Source organism: Lissotriton helveticus, chromosome 2_1 (genome assembly GCF_964261635.1).
Source record: "Lissotriton helveticus chromosome 2_1, aLisHel1.1, whole genome shotgun sequence".
Lineage (NCBI taxonomy): Eukaryota > Metazoa > Chordata > Amphibia > Caudata > Salamandridae > Lissotriton > Lissotriton helveticus.
Window position 1 is genome coordinate 1017029873 of NC_136059.1, and position 13334 is coordinate 1017043206.

Sequence of the window (13334 nt, forward strand, 5' to 3'; positions counted from 1 at the left end):
AAATGTTTCCATTCTTAATCATTTTCAGATACAGTTAACATCCCAGAAAACAATTGTCATCTTTGGATGCTCATCATGACTTTACTGTATACTGACTGTATTATAGAGCTCCTCCAGTCGAGAGATTGTGAGAAAGCGGTGCATGTTGACACCATGCTCTATCAGTAGCTTCACAAAATCCACACGATCCATTACCAATGCATCCTGCATAGCCTGCTCCAGTGATCCAACCTTAGGAAGAGATGAGATGAGATTCAATACATAAGGTTTTTTTTCTCTAAAGTAATCAAGAAGGTCTGGTTATTAATATTAATATTAATAAAAGAAAATATGCTTTTATGTAGGGCACTGCTTCTGTTTCAAAGCACTATAAATGACAACTGTTATACTGGTTCAGCTGCAAATTCCAAGAAGTCCTTTACTGAATAATTATAACACTTTACAAGCAGTAAATTAGTCTGAATGATTGACAGCTTAAAAGCACTAGCAGAATTGTGCCAAATCTGCAAACTAAAAATGCAGTCATCATCTACTTTCTTGCCAAGGTGTAATGTAAAGAAACAACACATACTTCGATTTGAACTTGATTCAGTTCTGTTTTAATGAGTTTTACACCTATTTTAGATGTGAATTGCTCCAGAATTTCACAGCTTCAGTTTCCTCTGAGTAGTTTTGGCTTACGCCAGATGTATTTGTGACTTTGATCCTTATTTAGAGTTTGCAGGGTGAGATACTGCTTCAAAATGTAACAGATATCCTCATACAAAACTTTTAATATGGCAGATGTATTTTTGTGACAGAGTATCCCACCTGGTTAACTGTAAATATGGCCCTTCAAGTCTCTTGTCCTCCAATGTATAGAGCTAGCTCTCACGAGGAACTTTTTTGAGTACAAGGGACAATTGTACTTACAGACGTCTGGGACATCTATGGGGGCTACATTTGCTCCTAGCCTGGCCTGCATTTATGTAGGCCAGTTTGAGGAGAGTGTGATTTACCACCCCTCTAATCCATTCCTAAGTAACATCCAGGAATGGAAACGATATATAGATGACGTCCTCTGTATCTGGACAGGTACAGAGGACCGATTACGTCTATTTCTTGACTGGTTGAATCAAGCCGATGAAAGCCTCCGCTTTACGTGGTCAATCAGTAACAGCAAAGCAGTATATCTTGACGTAGATATATCAGTGCAGAACAAAAAGTTGGCCACGACTGTCCACCAGAAAGATACGGACCGAAACTCTCTTCTTCATTACCACTCTTTCCACCCGCGTGCACTGAGGGACAATCTGCCGGTGGGTCAGTTTCTCCGGTACCGCAGAAACTGCTCCTCCACCGAGGCGTATGTAGATCAGTCCTCTGGTCTGGTCGAAAGACTAAAACAAAGACAATACCCCAATAGAGTCATCAAACACGCAAGAAAAAGAGCCCTCAATACCCCTCGTGATGCCCTTCTTGAACGCAATGTAAGAATCAATCAACCCTGTTTACCAGTGGTGACTACTTTTGACCCACTTTCCACAAAGATCAGACAAATCATCCGGAAAAACTGGAATCTATTGGACACTCCTAATGATAAGATGCCAGTCCCGCGCTTCGCATTTAAAAGGGCAGCGAACCTGCGCGACAAGTTGGTACACACAAGGACCACGACTATTAACCCTCAGACCAATTCTATACCGGCGGGTCACTACCCCTGTGGTGGCTGCTCTGTATGCTCACTGACCACTGCAACCAAAGAAGTTACACTACATAATGGCAAGACGTGGTATTTGACCAAATTCAGTAATTGTAACACCACACATGTTATCTATAGAATTACCTGTACTTGTGGGTTACATTACATAGGCCTCACAACACGTAAAGTGAAAGTGCGCATTCAGGAGCACCTTAGCACCATCCGAGCCAGAAAACTCACAACCCGTCTGGTCCAACATTTCATAGAAAGAAACCACGGGCCTAGTGATTTGCATTGGACAGTACTAGAGAAGGTGATGGGTAACACACACAATCTAGACGCAATACTTGCCAAAAAGGAAGCACGCTGGATTTATTCAGAGAAGGCTGACAAAGAGGGTCTTAATGACTCTATCGAATGGAATAAAGTGAGCAGGCGGTAGACATATTGCTGGCCCGTCTTAAATGAATATTCCAACCTGGCAGCAGCTTAGACTCAGCACGGCCACTATTCTCTTTCTATAAATCATCAATGTAATGGGGTGGCTGTCCGGCAGTCGGAACGTGGCATTGTATCACTCTGCCTGGCACGAGCATGTGCTGTGATCCCTGATGGCCCCTCTCCCTTGAATGTCTATCTGCCGGTGAGTTCTGTCTGTGACCGGCTCTGGCACACTCGATTGGCTTGTTCAGAATAAATCGTCCATACAACGGTTTATTAAATCCTATTCTTTAAGAACAAACAGCGTTAGATCTCTGAATTAGATCTTTGAATTGGGGCGCCTTGACTCTGAGCATTTGGATGCTCACTTGCGAAACGAATGAAGTCAGGTCATTCCTTACTCTGACTTCACCCCTTACTCAAGATGGCCGCCACGTTGCGCGAGGGGTGGAGTCCCCTCCGGGTTACTTCCGCGTCCCAATCCAGGCTTGGATTGTGAGACGACGGAAGCGCCGGAGGGACTCGGCAGTGGTATGTTGTAGCGAGTAGCGTTGGCTCCCCGTCCCGGTCCACTTGCGTCCATTACAATTCTGGTAGGCACGCACCCCCTGGGCACTCCGCTTGAACGGGCCATGTTTTTGCGCTCTCCCCGCATACTGCGTGATTGTAAAAGGTGAGCGGAATCTCCGTGTAACTTCGGGGGGAGGGAGTCAACAACCCCCATGGCGATACAATTTTTATGTATTTTTATGTAATGCTACTACTTATCGACCTGACAATGTTTGTGGCATTTGTAAAACCGACTTGTAATAGTCGTTACCGATGGTCTATCTGTTGGTACATTATAGGCAACTCCTTTGCCCAAGCAGGAACATGTAAATAACGAATGAGAAAGAGTATTCTGAGATACATGAAACGGGCGAATTATGTCTCTCTATTTAGGTGACTCACCTTGAGGAGTCTCCAAGACGGATTCGTGATCAGCTGACACGCCGTCCTATTTGATGCTCGCCGGTATACCCATTATTTGCGAGCACAAGGTAATAGCCAGGGGCATGAGTGTGAGATATGCTTAGACTCCCATTGGTTCATCACCTTACCACTGCTGTGTTCTGTTGTTTTTATGTATGTATGTGCACAGGTTTCCAAATGGAGGATTAAGAATAAGAGACCCAACCATTTGCCCTGATGAAATTGCCAATGACAAGGCAATGAAACATGTTGGTCCAATTACAACATCAAATGGTATCAATTTAACCATTTTTTATAAACAGTGCAGTTTGGCAGCACCAGAATAAAATTGATTCAGCCAGCCAAACCTCACTATTTTAAATATTTTTATGTTTTGTTGGTGTTGGGTGTAGGTACTTGTTAGTTTTGAACACATATCTCTTTCCTACTAGGTAGTGTATCTGTACACTCCCTTTCTGTTTCTCTATCCTGTTTTGTGCACATCTTCTTTTGCACATTTTCATCCTCCTTGCAAGGAAAGTAACCGATGATGAGAAGTGGGTAAACCGGCCATTCATAGACCGGGAACCCCCTCGGGTGTTACGTCCGTGAGGTGCTTTCCTTGCTTTCACACATATTTTCTTTATGTGTTGTACCGTGTGCACTGTGTTGTTGGTATGTTTGAATGCATGTCTGGACCTGTAACGCAGCACTGACCTGATTTGGCCACTTGGTGTGTGGACGGGAGGTATGACCCCGTAAGTTACTGAGTCTGAGATTCATTACATGCAGGCTAAGAGGGCTTCTTGTTGTAGATTTGTTGAGTGGGGGACTGCCCTAGATAGCCTTTTCTCCCCTCGTATCCCTTTTTGATTAACACATGGATATACAGGAGCCTGCTTTATGCGTTTGGTCTGTGAGTAATCATAGTTCACACCTGGAAATTGATAACCCAGTAAGGGTAACATAATTGCAATACTCAATTGACAGTGTTTGTCTTTCTCTTCCTCCCTTTACAAATTTAGAACATTTCAGTGGGTGGAATGTTCTACTAGCATTATAGCCCTTCTGCCTCAGTCTAAACCGATTATGAAAGTCCTTCAAATACATGTAAGAAAATTCCTTGCTCTTGTGGTAATCTTCAAACAAATATTGATCACCATAACAACCATTGGTAATGCTAAAGTGCCTAACTGACACATCTTGAATACTGCACGCTTGTAAGCTGTAAATAAAGATAACTCTTCTTCCAGTATGTCAAAGGTTGCACGGACATTTCTAAAATGTACTTTACACATTCTTATACCCAATATTATAACATGTATCTTTATATTATTGGGGTTAGGCCAAACAATGTGCTTTAGAAATCAAACCTAGAAACAAAGTTGTTGTTACCTATACATCATTTAATTGAGTTTCCCACATATTGACTGGGTTGACTTAGTCAAACGCTATCCTTTTGTGCGCTAATATTTTCATGCACTTGCCAAGAAGCTGAATAAGGGGCGGATTTAGAATTCGAAGTACAGATTCTACTCTGTCAGGGTGGCAATGTAAAATGTTCTGTTGCCCTGACGGAGTACCCGTACTCAGAATTTAGAGATGTCTGCCAGCCCAGCTGAAATCTCTAGTTATTAGGAGGAACCATCATCACATCAGTTCCTTTCAATGAGTTAAACATTTGATGAACATTACAGCCGCTCGCAAAACCTTAAACTTGTTTTTGTTTTTTCAAAAATGAAATGCCGTAGCGGGATTTTTGGGGGGGAAGAATACAAAAACGAATAAACCCCACACCATGGAAGATTTCCTCCCATGGGGTGGGGGTCTTGTATACATTTTAACTGTCACTTACTGGCAGGTTTTACACAGCAGTAAGGGATAGTAAAACCTGGCCATTGGACTGCCCACTCTAAATCGGGTGCACTGTCGAATAGCCAACCCTCTGATGGCCCCTACTCGATTGGGCAGTTGGAGGAGTATGCTAGCAAAAGAGTCAGAGTAGGCCCTGTAGCAGACATAGTTAGAGTTCACCCAACCATAAATCCGGTGGTGGATCGTCAGTTTGGCTAAGAGGGTTCTCTGTTGCCATTGTGACAGAATACCCTCTCAGCCAAACTCAACGTCAGTCACTAAGAGTCATTGTTTTTAAGGACATGCATACCTGGAAAGAAAAGTATGAGTTGCTGAAAAAACTGCATAATATGAATGATAGTGAGACTGACAAGTAATAGAACCAACGCTGTGCATTCAACATAGTTGTCCAAGCAATTTGCAGATCATTTCAGCACACTTACCATTCAATTATGCAATTGTAATATATGTAGAATGCACATAATACCTCATTATGCATCAGAAATCAGTAAATGTTCAAAATATCATTCAGAATGCAGCTCTCATTTGACACCTGTGCTCATTTGCACATGTGGTTATCAGCATAAATTGAATTGTTGCATCAGTTGATTGGAATTCAATTATGCCTGCTACCATTTGAACTTAACATTTTTTATTAATATGTTACCTACTCAACCCCTTCTTCATCCCAGTAAACACTTCTTGAAGGGGAGGTCATGGCTCCCCAGTCCATAAACCACTACACCTAATGTTTCTCCCCACCTATTGCGTCCGCCATAAAGGGCTTCTGTTCGCAAACCATAATCTAAACTATCCCTATGCCCTCCCAATGGCTCTTTTTGTGTAGAGCGGTGTCTCATTGCTGAGAAGCAGGGCCAGAGATGCTGCAATGGAGTATCAACCTCTCTGGCCCCCCTCCCACCTCATGTTTTCAGAGCATCTAATAATTGGGGCTGGTGCAGGTTGGTGGTAAATATTTGGAGGTTGTAGAATGGGAGAGGCAAAGATCTGGGGTCTCAGGTCTACTTCCCTGGTCACCTCCTTCTTGGACTGTGCGGATGGGTACAGCCCAGTCCTGGTGTCCATTCCTGATGTTGGCGGTCTGTGGTAAGATCCTTACTTTTCTTTCTCCTGCTTGACCGTCCGGGGTCTGGATCTCCGTCACACACTTTCAATGCCCGCCCCCTCAATCCCCCCCAGAGTTTAGCTCCATAGAGCAACTGTGGGTCCACATTTTCCTCACTGGACCATATCAGGGGGCTGTGAGGGTACATGAATAACAATTATTAAAGCTGATGAGGCCCATACAAGAGGTGTAAGTCTGAGTTCTATAGTTATCCAGATGATTAATTTACAATCTTTTTTTAAAAATAAAAATCACTTGGAACATTCCTCACCCTTTATAGTGCCACTGAACTTCCCTAGATTGATTACTATTGAATTTATAAATCTAATCATGTGCAATGTTAGAAGTCATCCTTCATCTCCCTTTTCTGCAAAGGATCTTCCCTTAGCATGAAGATTTAAATTCAGGACTAACATTTTAACCATAGTAAATGAATATCAAAGATATTTGACGGTAAAATATAAATTTGCACAAGGTGAAAATCATTTCAAATATTTTTGTTAAGTGGTTTAAAATATGTTCTAATCATGTAAAATACTATTCCATGGCTAGGATCACTATTGATTCCAGGCTAAATTGCATTTGACATTAAATGGTTTAGTGGTCCGTTGGATAATAAGTTTTGTGCAAGTTAGTAGCAAGCTTACTTTTTAACTCTTCTGGCCAATACCTAATTGTAGGATGGAACTATGGATCATTTTAAAAGATGCAGGGGATGCCCCTGAAGGATATTTTAGAATATTTAAAGGAACATGTTGAAGTTTTTGCACCAAGGAAGTAACATTAGACCTTACATTGTAGAATGTAAAGATTATTTCAAATGGCAGTGTGTGAAAATATAGCAAATAGTGCATTTAACTTTTAAATACATAAGGATTTGAAAAATGAATTACAGGCTGTTAAGATTTCCAACAAGCAGATAATTGTGGACTTTGGAGTTAAATATGTGTCTTAAAGCCCATAAGGCCACTAACATTTTAGTAAGCCTGATAGGACGTAAGGGTGACTTTAGAGTGAGGCTTGTGGATTCTTAAGCATTCTTAAATCATTAGTTAACAATTCATTTTGGATACATCACCGTTCTTTAGCCCACTCTGCCACCCCACTTCAGACATGGCTATATGCAAATCAGTCTGACCCTGTGACTCATTGGAACAGTCCAGCCTGAACTGCCAAGCCATGCCTTCCCTGGACCGGAAACAAGCTTCCGAGGACCGGTTTCTGGCATTCCAGCCGTCTTCAGCCCGGCTTGCTTGAATCCAGTGGCAAAGTGAGCAAGGGACTCACGTCTGAACATACCCTGCCACACTTAAGGCGGCCAAAGTGGTACAAAAGGGGGTGGTGATGGACGGAGCATCTGAATCAATCAAACACTCACACCCAGTCAAAAGATCTGGGTTTGATCCATCACCGTTCTTTAGCCCACTCTGCCACCCCAGTTCAGACATTGCTATATGCAAATCAGTCTGACCCTGTGCCTCATGGGAACAGTCCAGCCCGAACTGCCAAGCCATGCCTTCCCTGGACTGGAAACAAGCTTCCGAGGACCGGTTTCTGGCATTCCAGCTGTCTTCAGCCCGGCTTGCTTGAATCCAGTGGCAAAGTGAGCAAGGGACCCACGTCTGAGCATACCCTGCCACACTTATGGTGGCCAAAGCGGTACAAAAGGGGGTGGTGATGGACGGAGCATCTGAACCAATCAAACACTCACACCCAGTCAAAAGATCTGGGTTTGATCCATCACCGTTCTTTAACCCACTCTGCCACCCCAGTTCAGACATGGCGATGATGAAGCATGACACTCGCAAGGGTGTGTGAGGGAACTATATCTAAAAGGAGGGATTCCCCCATCATTATTTATAAACTCAACCTCTTTGACATAGACCACTTTCCATTATTCCTCTCTACCAAACAGAGTTTGGTTGCCACTCTCTTGAGACCTTAGGAACCGCTATCAGCAAGCCGTGGGACAGTTATACTATCCTTTCTCCTAGACACCCTTTCTATTCTAGTGCACTCACACACTACACCATACTCAGGGTAGTCGTACTGAGGCACTCCCACTACTGAACATGGAAAACCCGGCTTTAAGTGTCGATGAGGACAGTGTGGTGGAGATTTTCTGAGCACCCTCACTGTTAGCTGAAGATGGAAGCGCAGCCACAGGGAGTAAGGTAGATGAATGTAAGGTGAGTAGATTACAGATCAAGACAGCCTTCCACAGGATAATCATGACGGAATACCTGAGGGACAATATAGCGCCGAATGGCCTTCTAGTCACTCTCTCTCCCAGAATCTTTTTTAGAAGATCTGACCTTCCGCACGCAATGGTCGAAGATAGCATGGAAGTGCACACAAGATTGGCTTGTTTTAATCATTTATTTATTTATTTATTTATTTATTTATTTGGGGCAATTTTTAGAGCGCGCAAATACCCGAGGGTGTCTCGGCGCTGTGTCACAGAACTCTCCGTAGGAAAGGAAACTAGGCATGGAATAGCCATGTTTTCAGATTTTTTCTGAACTTAAGCAGGGTAGGTGCACACTTAAGGTGGAGAGGGAGAGTGTTCCACAGTCTAGCTGTGGCAACGGTGAAACGTTTGTCTCCCCAGTTAGCCCTTCTTGTGCGGGGGACTGTTAGCAGATGGCCAAGCGCCTGTCGGATGAACTTCTGATACAGAGCACTCTAGCTGAGAACGGATTGAAGGCTGGGATTTGGGCCACAGCATACAAATCACGACTCGCTGAAATCAATGAAGAACTGAGCTAACATGAGGAGTTCCTCACCAAACAGAAAATAACAAACTTCAGAAAGACATTAAACACTTCAACAAAGAGAAGGTATATCCTTACACTAAGGAAGACTACGTGATCCAGAACGATGAAACCACCTCCGATGAAGGATCAATCATTCCAAGAGATCAGGATCTTTCAGTAGAGATTCAAGCTACGAGGGAAGAAACTACACACCTCGTGCCAGGGGAACACAAAGACAACATCGACCCCCACTATTCTAGAATTTAGCGCAGCAAACATTCCAACCACTGGTGTACCCAGGTCAGTGGATGGGACCCCCACCAAAGTGGAACATACCACGGGGACACCACCCCCCAACCACCCCAATACCACCAATTCCCAAACCCCCTTTTTACAACAGAGAGAGGGGCAAAGGAAGAGGCAGAAGAAGAGGATCCAAGACGGTCCAGTGGCAAGACCCGGAACCAATGACACAGCGGAGCAAGACGATGGGGCAGATACCTTAGTGGCTAATCTGTCCTCCAGACAGTTGACAGTGGGCGAATCCAGACTCTTGGAGAAGGGACTGGGTTTTGTTCCCACTCCAACCGAAGACTCATTCAGACTACATCAAGAACTTCACCAATTCTTCAGAAAAGTTAGACTCAAAGCCTACTTTCAGAACAAACCTGACACCTCTTCCACAGAGACCAGTCTCAAGAATAAATCTAAGTTCACCCCTACAGCTGCCATGACACCCAATGAAGTCATGACGTTTGAACAAGCCATCCTGGAGAATGTAGCGGCCATGAACCACAGACATCCCTTCCTTTATACAATCTATCTAAAGCAGGGAGGACCCTACTGAAATCCATCACAGAAGACACCAATATCATCTTAAAACCAGCAGACAAAGGCGGGGAAATAGTCATTCAGGATATTGAAACATACGATGCCAAATCCCACCATCAACTTACGGACACCAAATACTATCAACCCATCACTGAAGACCCGACAATGTGACTCTTCGCCCGGATCCAGAGCATAGTCAATGAAGTGGCCACGGAAGGTTGGATTTTTCGCCAGGAGGAAGACTTCCTTATCAACGAGGGCCCCCGGTCCTCTTACTACTATACCCTACCAAAGATTCACAAAGGAGTGAATCCACCACCTGCACGACCTATCGTGTCTGGCATTGAATCTATCCTAGAACCGCTGAGCAAGTTCTGCAACTTCTACCTATGTCCCCTGGTGAGAAAAACCCCATCCTACCTAAGAGACACCACAGAGGTACGCAATTTGATAGAAAGCTTTCCAGATCCAGGAACCATTGACCTGCTGGTCACTCTAGACGTGGAGGCTCTATATACGAACATTCCCCAGGATGCCACCTTGGACATGCTAGAGTCCACCCTACGGAACATTGAACCATGGCCTTATGACACTCCGATCTCCTTCATCTGTGAATGTGCTTCAATAGCACTCAAAGAAAATGTCTTTGCCTTCAAGTTACAACTATACCACCAAGTACAGGTCACCAGCATGGAAAGCACCTTCGCTCCCAGACTGGCCTGCCTCTACATGGCAGACATTTGAGAGAAATATATCCTAGGGGAGGCCAACCCCCACCGACAGAACACTTTAATGTGGCGTTGTTACATTGATATCATCCTCTTCTGGAAAGGGGATGAGGAATTATGAACGACGTTCTGCAGATGGATCAACACTTTGGAACCCTTCTTGAAATTTTCAAGTACAAAATCACGGGAAAGCATCCCTTTCCCAGACTTGCTTATCTCTCTGGACAATGGTTCCTTACATACATCCAACTACAGGAAGCCCACAGACAGTAACAGCCTCCTCATTTATGATAGCTATCACCCAAAAGCACTGAGGAACAACTTACCAGTCTGACAATTTCTACGACTGCGGAGGAATTGCAACACCATCAATGAATTTCAAAAACAATCAGAGATTCTATCAGAAAATCTGAGAAGGCGCAACTACCCTAAGAACATTATACGCCAGGCACACAATAGAGCGAGAAACAACCCCAGAGCTGCACTCCTAGAAGTGAGAGACAGGCCAAAATCTGAAGCCATCACATGTGTCACCACATTCACGCCTAGTTCCAACAAGGTCCAGAAAGTTATAAAGAGAAACTGGGACATTCTAATAACAGGCACATTCACACCGGGCCCCCCCCACCACTTTTTGCATTTAAGCGCACCCGGAATCTGATGGACCAGCTGGTCAACAACAGCCCTAAAACACCACTCACGAGACAACCAACTCTTTGGGCCTTACCACCTTTGGCGGGTCATTTTCCTTGCGGCTCCTGCTCCGTCTGTGCTCACACCACAGCTTCCAAACAGATTGACCTCAGTCTAGCCACACCCTGGCAGCAAACAAAACACACCAATTGCAACACAAAAAAACTGTATATACACCATCCTATGCCCCTGTAGTAAGAGATACATTGGCATGACCACCAGACAGGTCAGGATTAGGATTGGTGAGCATAAAAGCACCATACAACGTGAAAAAACCAACACCAAGCTGCTCACCCTCTTTCTGGGGAACAATCACACCGCAGAGAGTATAAGGTGGGCCATCATTGAGTCCAACACTAGCTGGACCAAAAGAACCCTTTTCAGGCAGGAACAGCGCTGGGTTCACAGGCTAAGGAGTGACACTGAGGGACTTAACGATGAAATACCTTTTGTGGAATTAATGACTTAGAGCAAGAATTTCCTCTCTATCCGTGAAGCCTACATCACCCCCTGATTGTTCCCCATCAAACTCACACATTATCCCCAGGGAAACCCAAGAGATATCATGCATGTGGATATGTAACTTCCGCATCACAGAACATGCCTCTAGTCTTGTCATGAATTTAGGTTAGCTCCCCAAAAATAACTGTTTTTGAGGAAGACTACTTCATTAATATATCTGGGTACCTTCAAACTCCCCTTATACAAACATTATGTGGCCTATATTATTTGGGAACCAAGGGCCATCACCACACACCCCATCATGGCCTTTCCATCTACAAAGCACTGCCCACCAGCGTTGCTTTTGACCACCTAAAGGTACCTGTGATGAGGACACCACACCTAGATGGCCGCCATTCATGGTGCACATCCACTCTTAATACCACTGAATCTACACCGCTATTCACCAGTGTTGATTCATTAGCTCTTAATTTTAAATAAATATAATTATTGGTGTAAACTAATATCCTTGTTCAATAAGAGCCGTAAATATGATTATAAATCCAGCTTTAATAATCAATCAATCAATCATTGACACTTATAGAGCGCGCTACCTACCCGTAGGGTCTCAAGGCGCTGGGAGGGGGGGGGGGGCGCTACTGCTCGAACAGCCAGGTCTTCAGCTTCTTCCTGAAGGAGAGGTGGTCTTGGGTCAGGCGCAGGTCGGTCGGGAGGGAGTTCCAGGTCTTGGCGGCCAGGTAGGAGAAGGACCTTCCTCCTGTAGTCGCTCTTCGGATGCGGGGGACGGCGGCGAGGGCGTGGTTGGCTGATCGGAGGTGGCGTTTGGGAGCGTAGAAGTTGACTCGGCTGTTGAGGTAGCTCGGGCCTTGGTCGTGTAGGGCTTTGTGTGCGTGGGTGAGGAGGCGGAAGGTGATTCTTTTGTTGACGGGGAGCCAGTGAAGGTCTCTCAGATGTCCGGAGATGTGGCTGGTTCGTGGGATGTCGAGGATGAGTCTGGCTGAGGCGTTCTGGATCCGCTGGAGTCTCTTCTGGAGCTTGGCGGTGGTCCCGGCGTAGAGGGCGTTGCCGTAGTCCAGTCGGCTGGTGACGAGGGCCTGGGTGACGGTCTTCCTGGTCTCGGTGGGGATCCACCAGAAGATTTTCCGTAGCATGCGTAGGATGTTGAAGCACGCCGAGGAGACGTTGTTGACTTGCCTGGTCATGGAGAGGGAGGAGTCCAGGATGAAGCCCAGGTTGCGTGCATGGTCTGTCGGTTTGGGTGCGGTGCCCAGGGCGGGGGGCCACCAGGAGTCGTCCCAGGCGGAGGGTGAGGAGCCCAGGATGAGGACCTCCGTCTTGTCCGAGTTCAGTTTCAGGCGGCTGGTCGTCATCCACTCGGCTACCTCTTTCATCCCTTCGTGCAGGTTGGCTCTGGCGGCGGCGGGGTCGTTCGTCAGGGAGAGGATCAGCTGGGTATCGTCGGCGTAGGAGATTATGCTGAGGTTGTGTTTGCGTACGATGGCCGCGAGGGGGCTCATGTAGACGTTGAAGAGGGTGGGGCTCAGAGATGATCCTTGGGGGACGCCGCAGATGATTTCGGAGGCCTCTGACTTGTACGGTGGTAGACGGACTCTCTGTGTTCTTCCGTCGAGGAAGGAGATGATCCATTCCAGCGCCTTGTCCTGGATTCCGATGTTGCTGAGGCGCCGTACTAGGGTGCGGTGGCAGACCGTGTCGAATGCCGCGGAGAGGTCTAGGAGGATGAGGGCCGCTGTTTCTCCATTGTCCATCAGGGCTCGGATGTCATCGGTGGCGGCGATGAGGGCGGTCTC

At 45.5% G+C, this 13334-nt stretch overlaps 1 protein-coding gene across 2 annotated transcripts in view; it reads right to left on the reverse strand.

Moving 5' to 3' along the window:
- The window catches only part of TRPM6 (transient receptor potential cation channel subfamily M member 6), a 730325-nt gene that overhangs the window by 425020 nt on the left and 291971 nt on the right, over nucleotides 1–13334 (reverse strand). For both annotated transcript variants that reach the window (XR_013607100.1, XM_078675782.1), the window contains exon 12: nucleotides 97–231. Coding sequence is in view for 1 of the 2 variants with exons in the window: in XM_078675782.1 (XP_078531908.1) it covers nucleotides 97–231 (135 nt within the window). In the remaining variant the exon portion in view is untranslated. The remainder of the gene's footprint in view (nucleotides 1–96; nucleotides 232–13334) is intronic.